We start from the raw sequence: 25,336 nt of genomic DNA, 5'->3' as shown, positions 1-25,336 counted from the left end.
TGAAAGCGCTTTATATTGTATAACTTTTATAATTTTGCTGGACCCCAGGAAGAATAGATGTTGCCTTGGTAGGAACTAATGGGGATCCATAATAAATACAAATACACTGCTCAAAAAAATAAAGGGAACACTAAAATAACACATCCTAGATCTGAATGAAATATTCTTATTAAATACTTTTTTCTTTACATAGTTGAATGTGCTGACAACAAAATCACACATAAATTATCAATGGAAATCAAAATTATCAACCCATTGAGGTCTGGATTTGGAGTTGCACTCAAAATTAAAGTGGAAAACCACACTACAGGCTGATCCAACTTTGATGTAATGTCCTTAAAACAAGTCAAAATGAGGCTCAGTAGTGTGTGTGGCCTCCATGTGCCTGTATGACCTCCCTACAACGCCTGGGCATGCTCCTGATGAGGTGGTGGATGGTCTCCTGAGGGATCTCCTCCCAGACCTGGACTAAAGCATCCGCCAACTCCTGGACAGTCTGTGGTGCAACTGTGTGGTGGATGGAGCGAGACATGATGTCCAAGATGTGCTCAATTGGATTCAGGTCTGGGGAACGGGCGGGCCAGTCCATAGCATCAATGCTTTCTTCTTGCAGGAACTGCTGATATACTCCAGCCACATGAGGTCTATCATTGTCTAGCATTAGGAGGAACCCAGGGCCAACCGCACCAGCATATGGTCTCACAAGGGGTCTGAGGATCTCATCTCGGTACCTAATGGCAGTCAGGCTACCTCTGGCGAACACATGGAGGACTGCAACATCCCAAAGAAATGCCACCCCACACCATGACTGACCCACCGCCAAACCGGTCATGCTGGAGGATGTTGCAGGCAGCAGAACATTCTCCATGGCGTCTCCAGACTCTGCCACGTCTGTCACATGTGCTCAGTGTGAACCTGCTTTCATCTGTGAAGAGCACAGGGCGCCAGTGGCGAATTTGCCAATCTTAGTGTTCTCTGGCAAATGCCAAACGTCCTGATGTTTTGGTCACTTTTGAATGCTGGCGGTGCTTTCGCTCTAGTGGTAGCATGAGACGGAGTCTACAACCCACACAAATGGCTCATGTACCAATTTTTTAAGTTTGGTCATAATTTTTGGGGTGGAGTCACGAGAAATTAGAGCGAAAAAAAGGGGTCCCCAGAAATTCTGGTGGAAAAAAATGGGGTCCCTGCTGAATAAGATTGAATACCACTGATGTAGTGTAGTGGACATTTAGTGTTGTATACTGAAGCTTTTCGGGGGAATCTGAGGAAATCCATAGTATGTAGTTGGAACCAGTGCAGGCCAGGGAGAAGGTGGGTCTCTGGACAGAGTCAGGATGTGAACCCTCTGTTCCCCTCTAACCTCTGGCCATTCTGATTTCGTTCACATTAGAATGCACAAAAACCACCACCCCCCCAGAATGCTGGTATTCAGTTACAGTGTGGTCTCGGCTCCATTCTGACTTAAACAATCTGTGCAGTGCCCTACATCCCAGTGGCTCTCCTACAGTAGATCTGACAAGTTTACATTTCTGTGTACCGCTCTGAATGAAGCCAGTTCCTACCACATGTTGACTGGCAAAGAACAAGCTGATGTAGATGAAAAGCCATCAGCTATTGATAATAAAACACTAATACCGGTACGCACACAATCTGAAGGAGACTGGGGTCAACGATTCAAAATGTAAGAACGACCACATAATAGTTGTGCTGTTTCAATGGTTTGTATGACATCCTCTACCCCTCTACCCAATGGACCCCTATGTGTGTGTGTGTGTGTGTGTGTGTAAGAATCTAAAGCTGAGAGAACAGAAGTCTTAAATCTAGCCAAAAAAGGAGCTTATAGGACATTTCTAGTCAACTCTGACCCTACGAGGTCCGCAGCCTGCTCATTTGGTCTAAATCAGTCCCTGATTAGAGGGGAACAATGAAACAAAGCAGTGGAACGGACTTCCAGGTCCAGAGTTGAGTTTGAGGGCTATAGGATGTACTGTATGACAGGAGGATAATGGTGAGGGTGTACAAGTTAAATGGACAGTAAAAAGCCAACAAGATGCACCATGGTAGAAAGATACCTTGTGAAGCTGGAAGTACTGTTGCGCTCCAACCCCTCCCTGCTCCTCTGCAGACCACAGCACTGTCCGGAGGGTTCTTCTGGGTCGCAGACCTGGACACGCAATCACAATTCATTCATGGGCCACAACCATTTCAACAAAGCAGCAATACAGAAAGAGCTTTACAACAAATGGATTCCCTTTTCCTCACCAACCCTTGGGCTGTTTAATATTCCACATATTCAGCAGAACATTCCTATTCACCAGACCCTAGTCAATATTTCCTACATTTACTGCAATGATGAGCCCCATTCACAGAGAGGACTCCCCCCCCCCCCCAGGCTACTACTTTATGTGGGCTACAAAGGACAGCAGGCCACTCCCTTCCCATAGAGGTTCTCTAAAATAACTCTGTAGCCTACACCCTCATCTGACATCAGTGCCATGTCTAGGGTTGCATCCCAAATGGCAACCTATTCTCTATGTAGTGCACTACTGTTGGGCCCTGGTGAACAGTACTGCACTATATAGGAAATAGGGTGCCATTTGGGACGTAGATGAACAAAGCCCAAGGGACCAATTATTGCTCCGTGGCTTCATCTTGACTAAAAGTTTCATTGATGACAGGTCCTCTTCTTTAATAGTGGGCAAAGCTGAGCTTATTCCAGCCAAGTACTTTACTATGCATCTATCCAGCTGCAAGAATGAACAATAAAGCAGCCACTGGTTATTATTGTCCAGACATTAAAATCTTCACATATTCAATGGGAATAACATACTTTCCATTGCAACATTAGTGGAAAAAGGACAGATTCTCTCAAGTCAACGTTAAGGCTTTCAGTCAGAGAGCACAGACAGCTCGGTGGGCTACTTTACGTGTTTAATTACACTTCATGTGGAAAAAGTCATACTTTATTAAGTGAACAATGACCAGAAAAAGAATGAAGTAAGCCATGCTAATTGCTATATGAGTCAGCAAACAGCAGTTTAAATGCATTTTCAAGTGTACGTCACCAAGAGTGCTGATCTAGGACCAGGTCTCTCCTGTCCATGTCATCTTATTCATAGTGATGTTTACAAAAGGCTAAACTGATTGATCGTAAATCAGCACTCCTACTCTGAGACGCTTGGCCCCTGATATAAGGCCCCTGATCACAAAACAACTTCAAAAGATGCCAATAGACTCGATACAGAACACAAATCATTTTTGAGGCTCATGTCAATAAGAGCTTCAGAGATAGTGGATTATGTTCCAGATACATAGTCTAGATCCTAAATGGCACCCTGTTTCCTATACAAATGCCAGGTCGCAATTGTAAATGAAAACTTGTTCTCAACTTGCCTACCTGATTAAATAAAGGTGAAATAAATAAAAAGAGTGGACTGGTTTTGACTAGGGGCCCTGGTCAAACGTAGTTTAGTATAAGTAGGGAACAGTAGGACCTCCCAGGTTCTGGTTCTGACCTAGTCCTAAGCAGAGACAGGGCCTCCCAAATTCTGACCCAGGTATTTAAGAAGAGACAGGGCCTCCCAGGTTCTGGGTCTGACCCAGGTCTTTAAGCAGAGACAGGGTCTCCCAAGTTCTGGTTCTGACCCAGGTCTTTAAGCAGAGACAGGGCCTCCCAAGTTCTGGTTCTGACCCAGGTCTTTAAACAGATACAGGGACTCCCAGGTTCTGACCCAGGTCTTTAAGCAGAGAAAGGGCCTCCCAGGTTCTTACCCAGGTCTTTAAGCAGATACAGGGCCTCCCAGGTTCTTACCAAGGTCTTTAAGCAGAGACAGGGACACCCAGGTTCTTACCCAGGTCTTTAAGCAGAGACAGGGTCTCCCAAGTTCTTGTTCTGACCCAGGTCTTTAAGCAGAGAAAGGGCCTCCCAGGTTCTTACCCAGGTCTTTAAGCAGAGACAGGGACTCCCAGGTTCTTACCCAGGTCTTTAAGCAGAGACAGGGACTCCCAGGTTCTTACCTAGGTCTTTAAGCAGAGACAGGGTCTCCCAAGTTCTTGTTCTGACCCAGGTCTTTAAGCAGAGAAAGGGCCTCCCAGGTTCTTACCCAGGTCTTTAAGCAGAGAAAGGGCCTCCCAGGTTCTGACCCAGGTCTTTAAGCAGAGAAAGAGCCTCCCAGGTTCTTACCCAGGTCTTTAAGCAGAGACAAGGCCTCCCAGGAGATGAGCGCTCCACCACCATCATCCATGGCCCCCTGGCCCACATCCCAGCTGTCCAGATGACCACTGAGCAGCACCACCTGAAGGGGGGGGACAGACAGCATACCTAGGATTAGTGATGGGGGGGATACAAAATCGATAGTTACATATCGGCATATTATTTTTTATGCTATATCGTATCGACAATATTATTTTTGCTCTAGTTGGCGGAACCTGCACCAAAAGCTCATTTTTCCTTCATAGCTTGTTCTCCATCTTTCTAAACTAGGGAACCAATTTGTTTTCAGATATTTTATTTTCATGACTGATCAAAACTTGTTTTCTCATGGCTCTCTCTGGTCTCTCTGCAGCAGACATACAGTATGGTGAGCAATATGTCTGGAACATCGAATCACAATCAAATCACAGTATCGAATCGCAATACATATAGAACCGCAACATATATCGTATTGGCACCTAAGTATGGCGATAATATCGTATCGTGAGGTCCCTGGCAATTCCCAGCCCTACCTGAGATCACTACTAAGTTACATGGATGATCAATACAACCATTCATTAAAGTGTAGGTCAGACAGAGGTTTGGTTTCAAAGCAAGAATGGTGAACCGGAAAGTCCAGGTTTCACCCTTGGTTCTCTTGGACAACAATGTCTGTAGCCAATAGCTACTGAGGGGTCAACAACCAGCAGGATCCTACTAATGATAAAATGTCAGGAGGATGCTAAAGGTTAAAACAAAACACACCGTAGCACCACCTGAATGAGGGCTAGCAGACCTGGGCTCTGTAATACCTTACATACTGGAGAGCAGTACAGGCATTATAGGCCACAGGTTTGGTTTCAAAGGAAGACTGGTGAACCGGACATTCCAAGCTAAAGAATGAAATATGTCACCTGTGGCTGTCTGGGACTACAATGTAGTGTAGCTGCATAGGGGTCAACAGTCAGCATCCTACTCAGTGTGCATCCCAAATGATACCCTATTCCCTACAGTATCTAGTGCACTCCATTTCCCCACAGCTTTATGGGATATCAAATCAAATGTTATTGGTCACATACACATTTAGCAGATGTTATTGCGGGTGTAGCGAAATGTAGTCAAATGTCTAAGGAGAACATCAAAGGTGTTCACAACATAAATAGAAAGAAACAAAAAAGTCTGATGAAAAAAATGTATTCACTTCACAATGGTCAGAAGGAAAAATAAGTTTGAGAACAAACTTTTCCAGATGTTGGCTGTCGTCGGTAGACATGGGAGTGTGCTATACAGAGAGGGAGGAGGGGGCCGAAGGGGGTGAGGAGCCTTTGTGTAGACGCTGAAAATAAACCAAACTACCCCCCATCACTCAGTGTGTGCCATGTGTTAAAAATATCTCCTTCTTCCATGAAGAGGACTTCAAGTCTTCAACCAGTCTCTTGTCCAAGAGACAATACAGGAGTATGCAAAGTCATTGGCATGGATTTTAGCGGGAATATACTGTAGACTCAGCGTTCATGGCTAAAAATAACCAGACTGACCTCCAATAGGACATGATTCAACAGCTCCCATCGTTACGCCACTAAATAGTTGAATGAGTTAAATACCAATCAAAAGAAACTTGGCCTGACAGAGTGAGTCCCAAACCCCTCGATGATGATGATTAAACTAGGACTGGCAGAGTGAGTCCCAAACCCCTCGATGATGATGATTAAACTAGGACTGGCAGAGTGAGTCCCAAACCCCTCGATGATGATGATTAAACTAGGACTGGCAGAGTGAGTCCCAAACCCCTCAATTATGATGAGTAAACTAGAACTGGCAGAGTGAGTCCCAAACCCCTCAATTATGATGATTAAACTAGAACTGGCAGAGTGAGTCCCAAACCCCTCGATGATGATGAGTAAACTAGAACTGGCAGAGTGAGTCCCAAACCCCTCGATGATGATGATTAAACTAGGACTGGCAGAGTGAGTCCCGAACCCCTCAATTATGATGATTAAACTAGAACTGGCAGAGTGAGTCCCAAACCCCTCGATGATGATGATTAAACTAGGACTGGCAGAGTGAGTCCCGAACCCGTCAATTATGATGATTAAACTAGGACTGGCAGAGTGAGTCCCAAACCCCTCGATGATGATGATTAAACTATGACTGGCAGAGTGAGTCCCAAACCCCTCGATGATGATGATTAAACTAGGACTGGCAGAGTGAGTCCCAAACCCCTCGATGATGATGATTAAACTAGGACTGGCAGAGTGAGTCCCAAACCCCTCAATTATGATGATTAAACTAGGACTGGCAGAGTGAGTCCCAAACCCCTCAATTATGATGATTAAACTAGAACTGGCAGAGTGAGTCCCGAACCCCTCAATTATGATGATTAAACTAGAACTGGCAGAGTGAGTCCCAAACCCCTCAATGATGATGATTAAACTAGAACTGGCAGAGTGAGTCCCAAACCCCTCAATGATGATGATTAAACTAGAACTGGCAGAGTGAGTCCCAAACTCCTCAATTATGATGATTAAACTAGAACTGGCAGAGTGAGTCCCAAACCCCTCAATTATGATGATTAAACTATAACTGGCAGAGTGAGTCCCAAACCCCTCAATTATGATGAGTAAATACATTTGAAGTACATTTATTCGTTTTTATCAATACCTCAAAGTTGGCTTGGTTACCATGCCAACGGACGCATGCCGTCAGAAAACCCTTCAGACTAATCATGGAAGCTGATGTATCAGGACCTTCACACACCAAGGTTTAAAGTGTAGGCTAAATCAAAATGGAACACACTTTCTCCTTTGAAAATAGTTTTCATACTCAAATTGAAAAAGAGAAGAGCCTTGAAATCTAAGCTGATGAATTTCCCCAGTGAACTGCCTAAAATATATCTACGATAAGTCAGATAAATCATATCTACCCCATCGTCTTCTCCATTTGTGAGATATGATGAACTACACACTATTGTCCTCACATCCTGCTGCTACTCTTACTGCTGCTACTACTACTGCCACTACTATCACTACTATACTGCTGCTACTACTCTTGCTACTATTTCTGCTGCTACTACCACTACTACTGCTGCCACTACTATACGGCTGCTACTACTACTGCGACTACAACAATGCTGATACTTCTACTGCCACTACTACACTGCTGCTACTACCACCACAACACTGCTGCTACTACTACTACTACTACTACTGCTACCGCCACTACTCTTACAACACTGCTGCTACTACTACTGCCGCTACTATACTGCTGCTACTGCCGCTACTATACTGCTGCTACTGCCACTACTATACTGCTGCTACTGCCACTACTACCACTACTATACTGCTACTACCACTATTATACTGCTGCTACTACCACTATTATACTGCTGCTACTACCGCTACTATACTGCTGCTACTACTACTGCCGCTACTATACTGCTGCTACTGCCGCTACTATACTGCTGCTACTGCCACTACTATACTGCTGCTACTGCCACTACTACCACTACTATACTGCTGCTACTACCACTATTATACTGCTGCTACTACCACTATTATACTGCTGCTACTACCGCTACTATACTGCTGCTACTACCACTATTATACTGCTGCTACTACCGCTACTATACTGCTGCTACTACTATACTGCTGCTACTACTACTGCCACTACTATACTGCTGCTACTGCCACTACTATACTGCTGCTACTGCCACTACTATACTGCTGCTACTGCCACTACTATACTGCTGCTACTGCCACTACTATACTGCTGCTACTGCCACTACTATACTGCTGCTACTGCCACTACTATACTGCTGCTACTACCACTACTATACTGCTGCTACTACCACTATTATACTGCTGCTACTACCGCTACTATACTGCTGCTACTACCACTATTATACTGCTGCTACTACCGCTACTATACTGCTGCTACTACCACCACTACTATACTGCTGCTACTACCACCACTACTATACTGCTGCTACTACCACTACTATCACTACTATACTGCTACTACCACTACTACACTGCGCCAAACAGCAGACAGACATCCAGCAGGGGTGGTCCCTAAAACACACCGATACTAAAACACTATACTGCTGCTACTACCGCTACTATACTGCTGCTACTACCGCTACTATACTGCTGCTACTACCGCTACTATACTGCTGCTACTATACTGCTGCTACTACCGCTACTACCGCTACTATACTGCTGCTACTACCGCTACTATACTGCTGCTACTGCCACTACTATACTGCTGCTACTGCCACTACTATACTGCTGCTACTACCGCTACTACCACTACTATACTGCTGCTACTACCACTACTATACTGCTGCTACTACCACTACTATACTGCCGCTACTATACTGCTGCTACTGCCACTACTATACTGCTGCTACTACCGCTACTGCCACTACTATACTGCTGCTACTACCACTACTATACTGCTGCTACTACCACTACTATACTGCCGCTACTATACTGCTGCTACTGCCACTACTATACTGCTGCTACTGCCGCTACTATACTGCTGGCTACTGCCGCTACTATACTGCTGCTACTACCACTACTATACTGCTGCTACTACCACTACTACCACTACTATACTGCTGCTACTACCACTACTATACTGCTGCTACTGCCGCTACTATACTGCTGCTACTACCACTACTATACTGCTGCTACTACCACTACTACCACTACTATACTGCTGCTACTACCACTACTATACTGCTGCTATTACCACTACTACCACTACTATACTGCTGCTACTGCCACTACTATACTGCTGCTACTGCCGCTACTATACTGCTGCTACTACCGCTACTATACTGCTGCTACTACTACCGCTACTACCACTACTATACTGCTGCTACTACCGCTACTATACTGCTGCTACTACCACTACTATACTGCTGCTACTACCGCTACTATACTGCTGCTACTACTACCGCTACTACCACTACTATACTGCTGCTACTATACTGCTGCTACTACTACCGCTACTACCGCTACTATACTGCTGCTACTACCACTACTATACTGCTGCTACTACCACTACTATACTGCTGCTACTACCACTACTATACTGCTGCTACTACTACCGCTACTACCACTACTATACTGCTGCTACTATACTGCTGCTACTACTACCGCTACTGCCACTACTATACTGCTGCTACTGCCACTACTATACTGCTGCTACTACTACCACTACTATACTGCTGCTACTACCACTACTATACTGCTGCTACTACCGCTACTATACTGCTGCTACTACTACCGCTACTACCACTACTATACTGCTGCTACTACCACTACTATACTACTGCCACTACTATACTGCTGCTACTACCGCTACTGCCACTACTATACTGCTGCTACTGCCACTACTATACTGCTGCTACTACCGCTACTATACTGCTGCTACTGCCACTACTATCGCTACTATACTGCTGCTACTACCACTACTATACTGCTGCTACTACACTACCACTACTATACTGCTGCTACTACCACTACTATACTGCTGCTACTGCCACTACTATACTGCTGCTACTGCCACTACTATACTGCTGCTACTGCCGCTACTACCACTACTATACTGCTGCTACTACCGCTACTACCACTACTATACTGCTGCTACTACCACTACTATACTGCTGCTACTACCACTACTATACTGCTGCTACTATACTGCTGCTACTACCGCTACTACCACTACTGCTACTGCCACTACTATACTGCTGCTACTGCCGCTACTACCACTACTATACTGCTGCTACTACCACTACTATACTGCTGCTACTACTACCACTACTATACTGCTGCTACTTCCGCTACTACCACTACTATAATGCTGCTACTACCACTACTATACTGCTGCTACTACCACTACTATACTGCTGCTACTACCACTACTATACTGCTGCTACCATACTGCTGCTACTACCACTACACTGCTGCTACTACCGCTACTACCACTACTGCTACTACTATACTGCTGCTACTGCCGCTACTATACTGCTGCTACTACCGCTACTACCACTACTATACTGCTGCTACTACCACTACTATACTGCTGCTACTACCACTACTATACTGCTGCTACTACCACTACTATACTGCTGCTACTACCACTACTACACTGCTGCTACTATACTGCTGCTACTGCCACTACTATACTGCTGCTACTACCGCTACTACCACTACTATACTGCTGCTACTACCACCACTACTATACTGCTGCTACTACCACCACTACTATACTGCTGCTACTACCACTACTATCACTACTATACTGCTACTACCACTACTACACTGCGCCAAACAGCAGACAGACATCCAGCAGGGTGGTCCCTAAAACACACCACTACTAAAACACTATACTGCTGCTACTACCGCTACTATACTGCTGCTACTACCGCCACTATACTGCTGCTACTACCGCTACTATACTGCTGCTACTATACTGCTGCTACTACCGCTACTACCGCTACTATACTGCTGCTACTACCGCTACTATACTGCTGCTACTGCCACTACTATACTGCTGCTACTGCCACTACTATACTGCTGCTACTACCGCTACTACCACTACTATACTGCTGCTACTACCACTACTATACTGCTGCTACTACCACTACTATACTGCTGCCGCTACTATACTGCTGCTACTGCCACTACTATACTGCTGCTACTACCGCTACTACCACTACTATACTGCTGCTACTACCACTACTATACTGCTGCTACTACCACTACTATACTGCCGCTACTATACTGCTGCTACTGCCACTACTATACTGCTGCTACTGCCGCTACTATACTGCTGCTACTGCCGCTACTATACTGCTGCTACTACCACTACTATACTGCTGCTACTACCACTACTACCACTACTATACTGCTGCTACTACCACTACTATACTGCTGCTACTGCCACTACTATACTGCTGCTACTACCACTACTATACTGCTGCTACTACCGCTACTACCACTACTATACTGCTGCTACTACCACTACTATACTGCTGCTACTACCACTACTACCACTACTATACTGCTGCTACTGCCACTACTATACTGCTGCTACTACCGCTACTATACTGCTGCTACTACCGCTACTATACTGCTGCTACTACTACCGCTACTACCACTACTATACTGCTGCTACTACCGCTACTACTGCTACTATACTGCTGCTACTACCACTACTATACTGCTGCTACTACCGCTACTATACTGCTGCTACTACTACCGCTACTACCACTACTATACTGCTGCTACTACTACTGCTGCTACTACTACCGCTACTGCCACTACTACTACTGCTGCTACTGCCACTACTATACTGCTGCTACTACTACCACTACTATACTGCTGCTACTACCACTACTATACTGCTGCTACTACCACTACTATACTACCGCTACTACCACTACTATACTGCTGCTACTACCACTACTATACTACTGCCACTACTATACTGCTGCTACTACCGCTACTGCCACTACTATACTGCTGCTACTGCCACTACTATACTGCTGCTACTACCGCTACTATACTGCTGCTACTGCCACTACTATCGCTACTATACTGCTGCTACTACCACTACTATACTGCTGCTACTACACTACCACTACTATACTGCTGCTACTACCACTACTATACTGCCGCTACTGCCACTACTATACTGCTGCTACTGCCACTACTATACTGCTGCTACTGCTACCACTACCGCTACTACCACTACTATACTGCTGCTACTACCGCTACTACCACTACTATACTGCTGCTACTACCACTACTATACTGCTGACCCTACTACCACTACTATACTGCTGCTACTATCCACAGGGGTGGTCCCTAAAACACCGCTACACCACATACTGCTACTGGCCACTAAACTATACTGCTGCTAACAGCAGACATCCAGCAGGGTACCACTACTATACTGCTGCTACTACCACAGACATACAGGGGTGGTCCCTAAAACTACTACCACTAACAGCAGACATCCAGCAGGGGTGGTCCCTACTCCGCTACTACCACAGCATACATCCAGCAGGGGTGGTCCCTAAAACACACCGAACAGCAGACATCCAGCAGGGGTGGTACTACCAAAACACACCGATGCGAACAGCAGACATCCAGCAGGGGTGGCTAAAACATACCGCACCTAACAGCAGACATCCAGCAGGGTGGTCCCTAAACACACCGCACCGAACAGCAGACATCCAGCAGGGGTGGTCCCTAAAACACACTGCACTGAACAGCAGACATCCAGCAGGGGTGGTCTAAAACCACCGCGAACAGCAGACATCCAGCAGGGGTGGTCCCTAAAACACACCACCGGAACAGCAGACATCCAGCAGGGGTGGTCCCTACTACAGCAGACATCCAGCACTACCCGGAACACAGACATCCAGCAGGGGTGGTACTAAAACCACCGCGCCTAACAGCAGACATCCAGCAGGGGTGGTCCACTAATACACCGCCGAACAGCAGACATCCAGCAGGGTGGTCCCTAAAACACTACCACTAACAGCAGACATCCAGCAGGGGTGGTCCCTAAAACCACCTACTATACAGCAGACATCCAGCAGGGTACCCTACTATACAGACACCGCAGGGTGGTCCCTAAAACACACCGCACCTACCACAGACATCCAGCAGGGGTGGTACCACTAAATACACCGCCCGAACAGCAGACATCCAGCAGGGGTGGTCCCTAAAACTACCACCGAACACAGACATCCAGCAGGGGTGGTCCCTAAACCACACCGCTACTAACAGCAGACATCCAGCAGGGGTGGTCCCTAAACACACCACCACTACAGCATACATCCAGCAGGGTACCACTAAACACTATACCGCTGCTAACACCAGACATCCAGCAGGGGTGGTCCCTAAAACACACCCCCGGAACAGCAGACTACTACCACAGCACTCCAGCAGGGGTGGTCCCTAAAACACTCCACACTGGCTGCTACTACAGCGCAGCACTGGTCCACTACTGACACTGCCACGAGCCAAACAGCAGACATCCAGCAGGGGTGGTCCCTAAAACTACCACTACAGCAGACATCCAGCAGGGGTGGTCCCTAAAACACACCAGAACAGCAGACATCCAGCTGGCTAAAACTACCACTACAGCAGACATCCAGCAGGGGTGGTCCCTAAAACTACCACTAACAGCAGACATCCAGCAGGGGTGGTCCCTACCACACCTAACAGCAGACATCCAGCAGGGTGCTAAAACCACTACTAACAGCAGACATCCAGCAGGGTGGCTACACACCACTACGAACAGCAGACATCCAGCAGGGGTGGTCCCTAAAACATACCGCGCACCTAACAGCAGACATCCAGCAGGGGTGGTCCCTAAAACACACCGCACCTAACAGCAGACATCCAGCAGCAGGTGGCTAAAACACACCGCACCTAACAGCAGACTATCCAGCTGCTGCTACTGCCAGCAGACATCCAGCAGGGGTGGTCCCTACTACCGCCGAACAGCAGACATCCAGCAGGGGTGGTCCCTAAAACCACCGACTAACAGCAGACATCCAGCAGGGTGGTCCCTAAACACACTGCTGCTACACCAGACATCCAGCAGGGGTGGTCCCTAAAACACACCACTAACACAGACATCCAGCAGGGGTGGCTAAAACCACCACTACTATAACAGCAGACATCCAGCAGGGGTGGTCCCTAAAACCACCACTACTATACTGCTGCTACTACCACTACTATCACTACTATACTGCTACTACACTGCGCCAAACAGCAGACAGACATCCAGCAGGGGTGGTCCCTAAAACACACCGAGCCGAACAGCAGACATCCAGCAGGGGTGGTCCCTAAAACACACCGCACCTAACAGCAGACATCCAGCAGGGGTGGTCCCTAAAACACACCGCACCTAACAGCAGACATCCAGCAGGGGTGGTCCCTAAAACACACCGCACCTAACAGCAGACATCCAGCAGGGGTGGTCCCTAAAACACACCGAGCCGAACAGCAGACATCCAGCAGGGGTGGTCCCTAAAACACACCGCCCGGAACAGCAGACATCCAGCAGGGGTGGTCCCTAAAACACACAGCGCCTAACAGCAGACATCCAGCAGGGGTGGTCCCTAAAACACACCGCACCGAACAGCAGACATCCAGCAGGGGTGGTCCCTAAAACACACCGCCCCGAACAGCAGACATCCAGCAGGGGTGGTCCCTAAAACACACCGCACCTAACAGCAGACATCCAGCAGGGGTGGTCCCTAAAACACACCGAGCCGAACAGCAGACATCCAGCAGCAGGTGGTCCCTAAAACACACCGTGCCGAACAGCAGACATCCAGCAGGGGTGGTCCCTAAAACACACCGCCCCGAACAGCAGACATCCAGCAGCAGGTGGTCCCTAAAACACACCGCACCGAACAGCAGACATCCAGCAGGGGTGGTCCCTAAAACACACCGCACCGAACAGCAGACATCCAGCAGGGGTGGTCCCTAAAACCCACCGCACCGAACAGCAGACATCCAGCAGGGGTGGACCCTAAAACACACCGCACCGAACAGCAGACATCCAGCAGGGGTGGTCCCTAAAACACACCGCACCTAACAGCAGATGAATGACAGATCATCATTCGGTGCGTTGTGTGTGTGGTCCTTTAGGCCTATATTGTGTAGCCAAACTAAAAGTGAAAATCTTAAGTGTTTGTCAGAGAAACTAAAGTCCTCAACTTGATTCCCAGTGTACCTCCCTAGTCCCTATCAGACTCCCATCTTGCCAGACTGAAACAGAGACTAATTTGCTTGACTGGTGGACTTCCCTGGCTGCAAGCACTTTAAAAGTGGGGGAGAGATTCAACTTTAGCTAAACAAACTTTCATGCACAAAGGTGTAGCATATAAATCACATTTTAATTGCAGCTTCTCTGGGTATTTTTGGCAGGCAGAGCCCGCCAACAGTTGCAGTCAGAGTAGAGGTGTCTGATGGGGTTAGCAGTGTAAATAATGGGATTCACATACACCTTGTTAAATTGTTCTGGCCCTTCACAAGACCTTTCTCACACAATCTACTTTAGGTATGTTACACTTCATAGATACAGTGCATTCGGAAAGTATTCAGACCCCTTGACTTTTTCCACGTTACATTACAGCCTTATTCTAAAATGGATTAAATAAAAAAATGTCTTCATTAATTTACACACAACACCCCATAATGATAACGCAAAAAAATCCTGTTTCCATTGATCATCCTTGAGATGTTTCCACAACTTGGAGTCCACCTGTGGTAAATTCAATTGATTGGACATTATTTGGAAAAATAAAAAATAAAAATAAATCACACAAACTTGTCTATATAAGGTTATACAGTTGACAGTGCATGTCAGAGCAAAAACTAAGCTATGAGGTCGAAGGAATTGTCCCTGGAGCTTCGAGACAGAATTGTGTCGAGGCACAGATCTGGGGAAGGGTACCAAAACATTTCTGCAGCATTGATGGTCCCCAAGAACACAGTGGCCTCCATCATTATTAAATGGAAGAAGTTTGGAACCACCAAGACTCTTGCTAGGGCTGGCCACCCGGCCAAAACTGAGCAATAAGGGGGAGAATGGCCGTGGTCAGGGAGGTGACCAAGAACCCAATGGTCCCTCTGACAGAGCTCTAGAGTTCCTCTGTGGAGATGGTTGTCCTTCTGGAACAATCTCTACAGCACTTCACCAATCAGGCCTTTATGGTAGCGTGGTCAGACGGAAGCCACTCCAGTAAAAGGTACGACAGCCCGCTTGGAGTTTGCCAAAAGGCACCTAAAGGACTCTCAGACCATGAGAAACAAGATTATCTGGTCTGATGAAACCAAGATTGAGAGCTTTGGACTGAATGCCAAGCATCATGTCTGGAAGAAACCTGGCACCGTCCCTACGGTGAAGCATGGTGGTGGCAGCATCATGCTGTGGGGATGTTTTTCAGTGGCAGTTTTAGTTTTTTTAGTTTTATTTATTAGGATCACCATTTGCTGTTGCAAAAGCAGCAGCTACTCTTCCTGGGGTCCACACAAAACATAATACAGATCATCAATAGACAAGAACAGCTCAAGGACAGAACTACAGGGACTGGGAGACTAGTCAGGATCGAGGGAAAGATTAATGGAGCAAAGTACAGAGAGATCCTTGATGAAAACCTGTTCCAGAGTGCTCAGGACCTCAGACTGAGCCAAAGGTTCACCTTCCAACAGGACAACGACCCTAAGCAAACAGCCAAGACAACGCAGGAATGGCTTCAATGTCCTTGAGTGGCCCAGCCAGTGCCCGGACATGAACCTGATTGAACATCTCTGGAGAGACCTGAGGGGGGAAAAAACTATTTAATCCATTTTAGAATAAGGCTGTAACTTAACAAAATGTGGAACAAGTCAAGGGGTCTGAATACTTTCCGAAGTCACTGTATATAAATGCATCACGGGCACAGTAGAGCGGTACAGAATCATGGGATTAAATAACAGGGACAATCTGTGATTGGTACAACCATTTTTGCATATATAGCCAAAGATATTCTCGGGTCATAAACAGCCACCCTGAATATAAAGTCAGACTTTCTGTAACACATTTCTCAATGCTTTGATGAGAACAAATCAGAGGTTCACAAGGAATAAGTGAGTGAGAGTTGAGCCTGTGAAGTACATTATGGGGTCACACTAGTACTTCACTTCCAGGTTAATACTTCAATAGCACTAATGAGAAGAAGGCAGGGGTTTTAATCACTACTAGAACATCTCTGCCATGGTTCAACATCCAGTACTCCAGATGGTGCATGGTTCAGGTAGTACGAGCAGTGAGGGCTATTAGCCTAACTATTCCTAATAGATTCAAATGATTTGGACAGACAGCACACCTCTTGTTCAGCACAACAACATGGCCTGATCATCTCAGTTGAGCCATAAATGAGGTTCTATTAGTTGTTTAGTGTAAAACAGATGTGCAAGCCAAGTCATTACAGTGCTTGAGGACTGCTGCTGCAACCAAAACTTCAGTCTATTTTAAAGTTGAACACAGCTTGGTTAAAGAGGCACTATGGAAATGTAGTTGCCAGTTGCAAACGCTATGCTTTTAGTCACGATGTTGACAGGAGTGCCCCTTTGTCCAATAAGATAAAAGGAAAAAGTTCCATAGAGGCCTCTAATGTTGGTAACTCTAGAGAACGATTGCTTTCTAATATTGTTTGCAACTATACTGGTCTATTGACAAGACGTTGGCATGTCATGTGACTGGAAGGGTACATAAATACTCCCCCAGACAGAGACACAGGCTCACTTATGATAAGCCCTGTCATTTCCTGGAACAGAGCAGGAGTTTTGCCAATTATAAACTAGCAGTATGTATTGTACACCACATGGAACTACAGCACTGTACAACATTCCACGCTTCCAAAAATCAATAAATCACATCACACCCTGGCCTTTTGGCCAAATCAAATACATGTGTATTTGCGACATGCTCCGGATACAACAGGTGTAGATCCGCCATCAAATGCTTACTTACAAGCTTTTTCCCCAAAATGCAGAGGTCAAAAGTAAGAAGATGTGTGAATAAAAACAGAAAACAGTAATGCAATAAATAACTATAAGGAGGCTGTATACAAGTAGTACCAGTACCCCGTCAATGTGCAGGGGTACCACGTAGTACAGGTAATATGTACATGTAGGCAGGGGTAAAAGTGGCTAGGCAATCAGGATAGATAAGAAACAGTAGCGCATGTGGAGAGTGTGTGACAACTACAAACAGAGAATAACGTTTAAGGTTAAATAAACAACTACAAACAGAGCTAGATAAGAATGTTTCAGGTTAAATAAATAGGTTAAAAATAGATAGTATCTACACAGTAAATCAGGAGATTTCACAGTCTCCTTCTCTTGCCCTCTGATAATAAATAATAAATAAGAAAATAATAATAAGAAAACACGGAGACTAAAAGTTGACAGACCTTGAACAGATTACTACAATTCATTACAGATGCATTCTCTTTCCAGTATTAGCTTTAGGCTCTGAAATAAAATACTGAGGTTAGATCTAGGTTTCCATCTCCATCCTTATCTATTTGTAGCAATGTGATTTACATTATGTTTGGTAAGCATTTTATTTGTTGTGGCCCCCAGGAACTGACAGCCAGTGAATCTGATTCCCCCCCACAGTAGTGATGCAGCTGCACAGTGTGTCGGTTTGACGTTGGACATCTGCAGCCTGCTGATGGGTGACAACCCAACACACAGGCAGGGCACATCATGGAGACAATGGAGACACATCATGGAGACAATGGAGAGACACATCATGGAGACAATGGAGAGACATCATGGAGAGACACATCATGGAGACAATGGAGAGACATCATGGAGAGACATCATGGAGACAATGGAGAGACATCATGGAGACAATGGAGAGACATCATGGAGAGACATCATGGAGAGACATCATGGAGAGACATCATGGAGAGACATCATGGAGACACACATCATGGGCTCCATTTTTAGTCTACAACAAATGCTTTTCCATTTCCCCACATTCATACCACGTGGTACCCAACTTTACAGCAGTGTTGTAGTGTGCAATTTCCATCCAATGTAAAGCACTGGGACTAAAGAGGAGCTCTACATGCAATCCATGATCATGTATAAATTCTATTACAGCCTTGATGTGTCATGACTCGTGGCTCCTCAACTAAGTGGTCAGAGGCCTATTTATTCAAGCTCTGACTGCATTATTGGCACAAGAAGAAATTGAGCTGAAGGGAACCATAAAGAGACATTTTGATGTTAGTCATCTGTGTCTGAAACCAGATCCTGGACCTCGAGACAAAATGATTCAGGAAATGAGGTCAACAATCCCACCAGTTTCATTTCCTGTGAATATGTTGAGTGACTTCTCCACAGATAAGTGCAGCAGTTGTTTTCACAGTAATGTGTATGGCTCTGGTCCTTTGATTGCACTGCTTTAATTCACAATATTGAGATGTCATAATAAAATGTGACATTTTAAAGCAGAGTCGAGGATGCTGAGCTCGGCTTTCTGTAGTGGGCTACTCAACACATCACAGCTGCTACTCTTTGTAGGTTGATGTTTTGGGGTGTGAATTCAACACACCGGTCTTCAGTGTTGGAGCTGAGGAAACATTAGGCAAGACATAAAAAATATAAATAAAAATCTAAAGATACTCATTTGCATAGAAGACGCATATCTCATTTTGCCCAGAACCGTGTTTCTAAAGTTATGTACGTGCTGTACATCACCCTTGTATGGTTTTCTGGATGATTCAGTGCCATTACTAAGTGAAAACGGACTGGCTCTGAAAAAGGCATTCGGGTCCGATACTAGAGGAATCTAAATCACAGCTCAGTCCAAGAGTCGAGCACATATTACTATTTATTATGAACCTCCAAATGCCTTGACAAGGAATTTATACACCAATTCATCATACCACAAGGAAACAAGCAGCACTTGCTTTTATGACTTTTTTACAGCAACAGTTGATAGATGTGACCACTGTGTCATTGTCTACAGAGAATGGTAGCCAATAGGCTGACTGATCATTGAAGAGGCTCTTCTTGACCCCATTCAGGAAATTGCCAGGCTGAATCCCAAATAGCACTCTATACACCAAATAGTGCACTACTTTTGACCAGATCCCCATTGGTCCTGGACAAAAGTAGTGCACTAGAAAAGGGTGCCATTTGTGACACAGACCCAGCCCCAAGGTTACGTTTGCTCATAAAAAATATGTTCCCTGGAGTTACGCGAAACACATTCCATGGACCTGACTAGGCCGACTCAGAGCCGACACAGTGAATATTTGCTCATCTCAGGAGAGAGACCCATGTCAGCTAAAGCACATAGCTAGCTGGTATATAACTTGGCCAACACCAACGTTTCCAGGCAAATCCAGAGGGTCATTCTTAGTGCGGCTGACACCAAACTCCAAGTCCTCCTGTCGTCAGAGTCTGGAAAGGCTATGTTGATGTTGTCGGCACGATGCGTTGACAAATGAAGGGGATGTGCTTTTCTACTGATTGGTTCTCCTCAGTGTCTTTCTCACTCAAACCAACGTGGACAAAATAGTTTGACAACCTTGTTTGTAAAGCTTTTAAATCTCAACCGTTTATCTTTACCAATGATGAAGACACCATTCTGTATACTTCCGGCCCTTCTTTGGACACTGTGTTAACAACCCTCCAGGCAAGCTTCAATGCCATACAACTCTCCTTCCGTGGCCTCCAATTGCTCTTAAATACAAGTAAAACTAAATGCATGCTCTTCAACCGATCGCTACCTACACCTACCCGCCTGTCCAACATCACTACTCTGGACGGCTCTGACTTAGAATACGTGGACAACTACAAATACTTAGGTGTCTGGTTAGACTGTAAACTCTCCTTCCAGACCCATATCAAACATCTCCAATCCAAAGTTAAATCTAGAATTGGCTTCCTATTTCGCAACAAAGCATCCTTCACTCATGCTGCCAAACATACCCTTGTAAAATTGACCATCCTACCAATCCTCGACTTTGGCGATGTCATTTACAAAATAGCCTCCAATACCCTACTCAACAAATTGGATGCAGTCTATCACAGTGCAATCCGTTTTGTCACCAAAGCCCCATATACTACCCACCATTGCGACCTGTACGCTCTCGTTGGCTGGCCCTCGCTTCATACTCGTCGCCAAACCCACTGGCTCCATGTCATCTACAAGACCCTGCTAGGTAAAGTCCCCCCTTATCTCAGCTCGCTGGTCACCATAGCATCTCCCACCTGTAGCACACGCTCCAGCAGGTATATCTCTCTAGTCACCCCCAAAACCAATTCTTTCTTTGGCCGCCTCTCCTTCCAGTTCTCTGCTGCCAATGACTGGAACGAACTACAAAAATCTCTTAAATTGGAAACACTTATCTCCGTCACTAGCTTTAAACACCAACTGTCAGAGCATCTTACAGATTACTGCACCTGTACATAGCCCACCTATAATTTAGCCCAAACAACTACCTCTTTCCCAACTGTATTTAATTTATTTATTTATTTTGCTCCTTTGCACCCCATTATTTTTTATTTCTACTTTGCACATTCTTCCATTGCAAAACTACCATTCCAGTGTTTTACTTGCTATATTGTATTTACTTTGCCACCATGGCCTTTTTTGCCTTTACCTCCCTTCTCACCTAATTTGCTCACATTGTATATAGACTTGTTTTTTTACTGTATTATTGACTGTATGTTTGTTTTACTCCATGTGTAACTCTGTGTCGTTGTATGTGTCGAACTGCTTTGCTTTATCTTGGCCAGGTCGCAATTGTAAATGAGAACTTGTTCTCAACTTGCAAACCTGGTTAAAAAAGGTGAAATAAAAAATTAAAAAATTAAAAAAGACACAGAGGTCTCATGGTATGGTGGAGTCTGCAATATAGGTCAACTTTGAGCAACTCATGAATGTTTTGGCATACCCTATAGACACTTATACACATCCATCTAAGTCCATTCCTCCTCTGAACTGCTAGTTGTATAGGTTCATGCAGGAATTTAACCATCACGTGACTGATGAATATGCAGAGAGAGAAGAGTATAAACTATGGTTTCCCCCAGCTGGCTCTGACTCATAAATCAGCAGCCAGCAACAACCTCAGCTAAACCCACCCATGGGGTTTACAACCTCAGCTAAACCCACCCATGGGGTTTACAACCTCAGCTAAACCCACCCATGGGGTTTACAACCTCAGCTAAACCCACCCATGGGGTTTACAACCTCAGCTAAACCCACCCATGGGGTTTACAACCTCAGCTAAACCCACCCATGGGGTTTACAACCTCAGCTAAACCCACCCATGGGGTTTACAACCTCAGCTAAACCCACCCATGGGGTTTTTAAACCCACCCATGGGGTTTACAACCTCAGCTAAACCCACCCATGGGGTTTACAACCTCAGCTAAACCCACCCATGGGGTTTACAACCTCAGCTAAACCCACCCATGGGGTTTACAACCTCAGCTAAACCCACCCATGGGGTTTACAACCTCAGCTAAACCCACCCATGGGGTTTACAACCTCAGCTAAACCCACCCATGGGGTTTACAACCTCAGCTAAACCCACCCATGGGGTTTACAACCACTTTCTTCTGTAAGAAAGACATCAATGTTTAAAACCAGAGAACCGGTCCTCGGTTCAAGACCCAGTCGTCCAACACATGATGCACCTAAATAGGCTTGAAGGACAAGAGAGGGTGGTGATGCTGAAGGGCTGTGCTGCGTCTGGGCTCAGCAGCCATGAAGATGGAGAAATAAAATGGCAGTATGCACAGTGGGAAACCACCCCTCTCTGCGGCTCACTGAAACCAACCCTCTCTGCGGCTCATTGATCAAGAGTGGCGTACCTCTGCTCTGTGTGGCTGGGACACGCAGGCTCCGGCCCAAATTACACCCCATTTCTCTATGTATTGCACTACTTTAGACCAGGGCACATAGGTAATACACTACATAGGGATTATGAGGCCATTAAGGAGGGAGACTCACCCTCAAGAACAGAACAAACCCCGGATGGCAGCAGCGAGGGACAGATCTACAGTTACGAGGATGTCTAGGAGAGGAGGGATACTACAGGCAGGTAGAAAGCACACCCAGGGTCAAAATAGAAAAATGTGCTTTTTCAAATACTTTGAGGATTTGATGGAGCATGCAATGAATAGTCTGTCAGATGGGCAGGGTTTGACCTTTTGGGACAAGTCCCTAGAATCCATAAACACCCTCCAAGGAGGCATGGTCTGTCCTTTCTGAAAAACAAGTGGCCTCTCGATTCTCACTAGTTGTGCTAATATTGTGCAGTTTCTAGTAAAGTATCAAGGCTATTATTAATAGGCAGAGGCTGTTCAACACAGTGGAGTTAACGAGGGGTTATGACAGGGCAGAGGCTGTTCAACACAGTGGAGTTAATGAGGGGTTATGACAGGGCAGAGGCTGTTCAACACAGTGGCGTTAATGAGGGGTTATGACAGGGCAGAGGCTGTTCAACACAGTGGAGTTAACGAGGGGTTATGACAGGGCAGAGGCTGTTCAACACAGTGGAGTTAACGAGGGGTTATGATAGGGCAGAGGCTGTTCAACACAGTGGAGTTAATGACAGGTTATGACAGGGCAGAGGCTGTTCAACACAGTGGAGTTAACGAGGGGTTATGACAGGACAGAGGCTGTTCAACACAGTGGAGTTAACGAGGGGTTATGATAGGGCAGAGGCTGTTCAACAGTGGAGTTGGAGTTAACAGGACAGAGGCTGTTAGTGACAGGACAGAGGCTGTTCAACACAGTGGAGTTAACAAGGGGTTATGACAGGACAGAGGCTGTTCAACACAGTGGAGTTAACGAGGGGTTATGATAGGGCAGAGGCTGTTCAACACAGTGGAGTTAATGAGGGGTTATGACAGGACAGAGGCTGTTCAACACAGTGGAGTTAACGAGGGGTTATGACAGGGCAGAGGCTGTCCAACACAGTGGAGTTAATGAGGGGTTATGACAGGACAGAGGCTGTTCAACACAGTGGAGTTAACGAGGGGTTATGACAGGGCAGAGGCTGTCCAACACAGTGGAGTTAATGAGGGGTTATGACAGGACAGAGGCTGTCCAACACAGTGGAGTTAACGAGGGGTTATGACAGGGCAGAGGCTGTCCAACACAGTGGAGTTAATGAGGGGTTATGACAGGGCAGAGGCTGTTCAACACAGTGGAGTTAATGAGGGTTTATGACAGGGCAGAGGCTGTTCAACACAGTGGAGTTAATGAGGGGTTATGACAGGGCAGAGGCTGTTCAACACAGTGGAGTTAACGAGGGGTTATGGCAGCTGTTCAACACAGTGGCGTTAATGAGGGGTTATGACAGGGCAGAGGCTATTCAACAAAGTGGAGTTAACAAGGGTTTATGACAGGGCAGAGGCTGTTCAACACAGTGGAGTTAATGAGGGGTTATGACAGGACAGAGGCTGTCCAACACAGTGGAGTTAATGAGGGGTTATGACAGGACAGAGGCTGTTCAACACAGTGGAGTTAATGAGGGGTAATGACAGGGCAGAGGCTGTCCAACACAGTGGAGTTAACAAGGGGTTATGGCAGCTGTTCAACACAGTGGAGTTAACGAGGGGTTATGACAGGGCAGAGGCTGTTCAACACAGTGGAGTTAATGACAGGTTATGACAGGACAGAGGCTGTTCAACACAGTGGAGTTAATGAGGGGTTATGATAGGACAGAGGCTGTTCAACACAGTGGAGTTAATGACAGGTTATGATAGGGCAGAGGCTGTTCAACACAGTGGAGTTAATGACAGGTTATGACAGGGCAGAGGCTGTTCAACACAGTGGAGTTAATGACAGGTTATGACAGGGCAGAGGCTGTTCAACACAGTGGAGTTAATGAGGGGTTATGATAGGGCAGAGGCCGTTCAACACAGTGGAGTTAATGACAGGTTATGACAGGGCAGAGGCTGTTCAACACAGTGGAGTTAACGAGGGGTTATGACAGGACAGAGGCTGTTCAACACAGTGGAGTTAATGAGGGGTTATGATAGGGCAGAGGCTGTTCAACACAGTGGAGTTAACAAGGGGTTATGACAGGACAGAGGCTGTTCAACACAGTGGAGTTAACGAGGGGTTATGATAGGGCAGAGGCTGTTCAACACAGTGGAGTTAATGAGGGGTTATGACAGGACAGAGGCTGTTCAACACAGTGGAGTTAACGAGGGGTTATGACAGGGCAGAGGCTGTCCAACACAGTGGAGTTAATGAGGGGTTATGACAGGACAGAGGCTGTTCAACACAGTGGAGTTAACGAGGGGTTATGACAGGGCAGAGGCTGTCCAACACAGTGGAGTTAATGAGGGGTTATGACAGGACAGAGGCTGTCCAACACAGTGGAGTTAACGAGGGGTTATGACAGGGCAGAGGCTGTCCAACACAGTGGAGTTAATGAGGGGTTATGACAGGGCAGAGGCTGTTCAACACAGTGGAGTTAATGAGGGGTTATGACAGGGCAGAGGCTGTTCAACACAGTGGAGTTAACGAGGGGTTATGGCAGCTGTTCAACACAGTGGCGTTAATGAGGGG

The 25,336-nt window shown here is 46.1% G+C and overlaps 1 protein-coding gene across 1 annotated transcript in view; it reads right to left on the bottom strand.

Annotated features, from left to right (window-relative positions):
• LOC115120271 (carboxypeptidase Q-like) overlaps positions 1-25,336 on the bottom strand; it is a 42,831-nt gene that overhangs the window by 4,167 nt on the left and 13,328 nt on the right. Inside the window, 2 exon segments of the mRNA XM_065027576.1 lie at positions 2,076-2,167; positions 4,187-4,298. Of these exon segments, the coding sequence (XP_064883648.1) occupies positions 2,076-2,167; positions 4,187-4,298 (204 nt within the window).

This window comes from Oncorhynchus nerka, linkage group LG14 (genome assembly GCF_034236695.1).
Source record: "Oncorhynchus nerka isolate Pitt River linkage group LG14, Oner_Uvic_2.0, whole genome shotgun sequence".
Classification (NCBI taxonomy): Eukaryota; Metazoa; Chordata; class Actinopteri; order Salmoniformes; family Salmonidae; genus Oncorhynchus; species Oncorhynchus nerka.
Note: the sequence above shows the minus strand (reverse complement) of the source record. Positions and strands in the feature narration are given on the sequence as shown.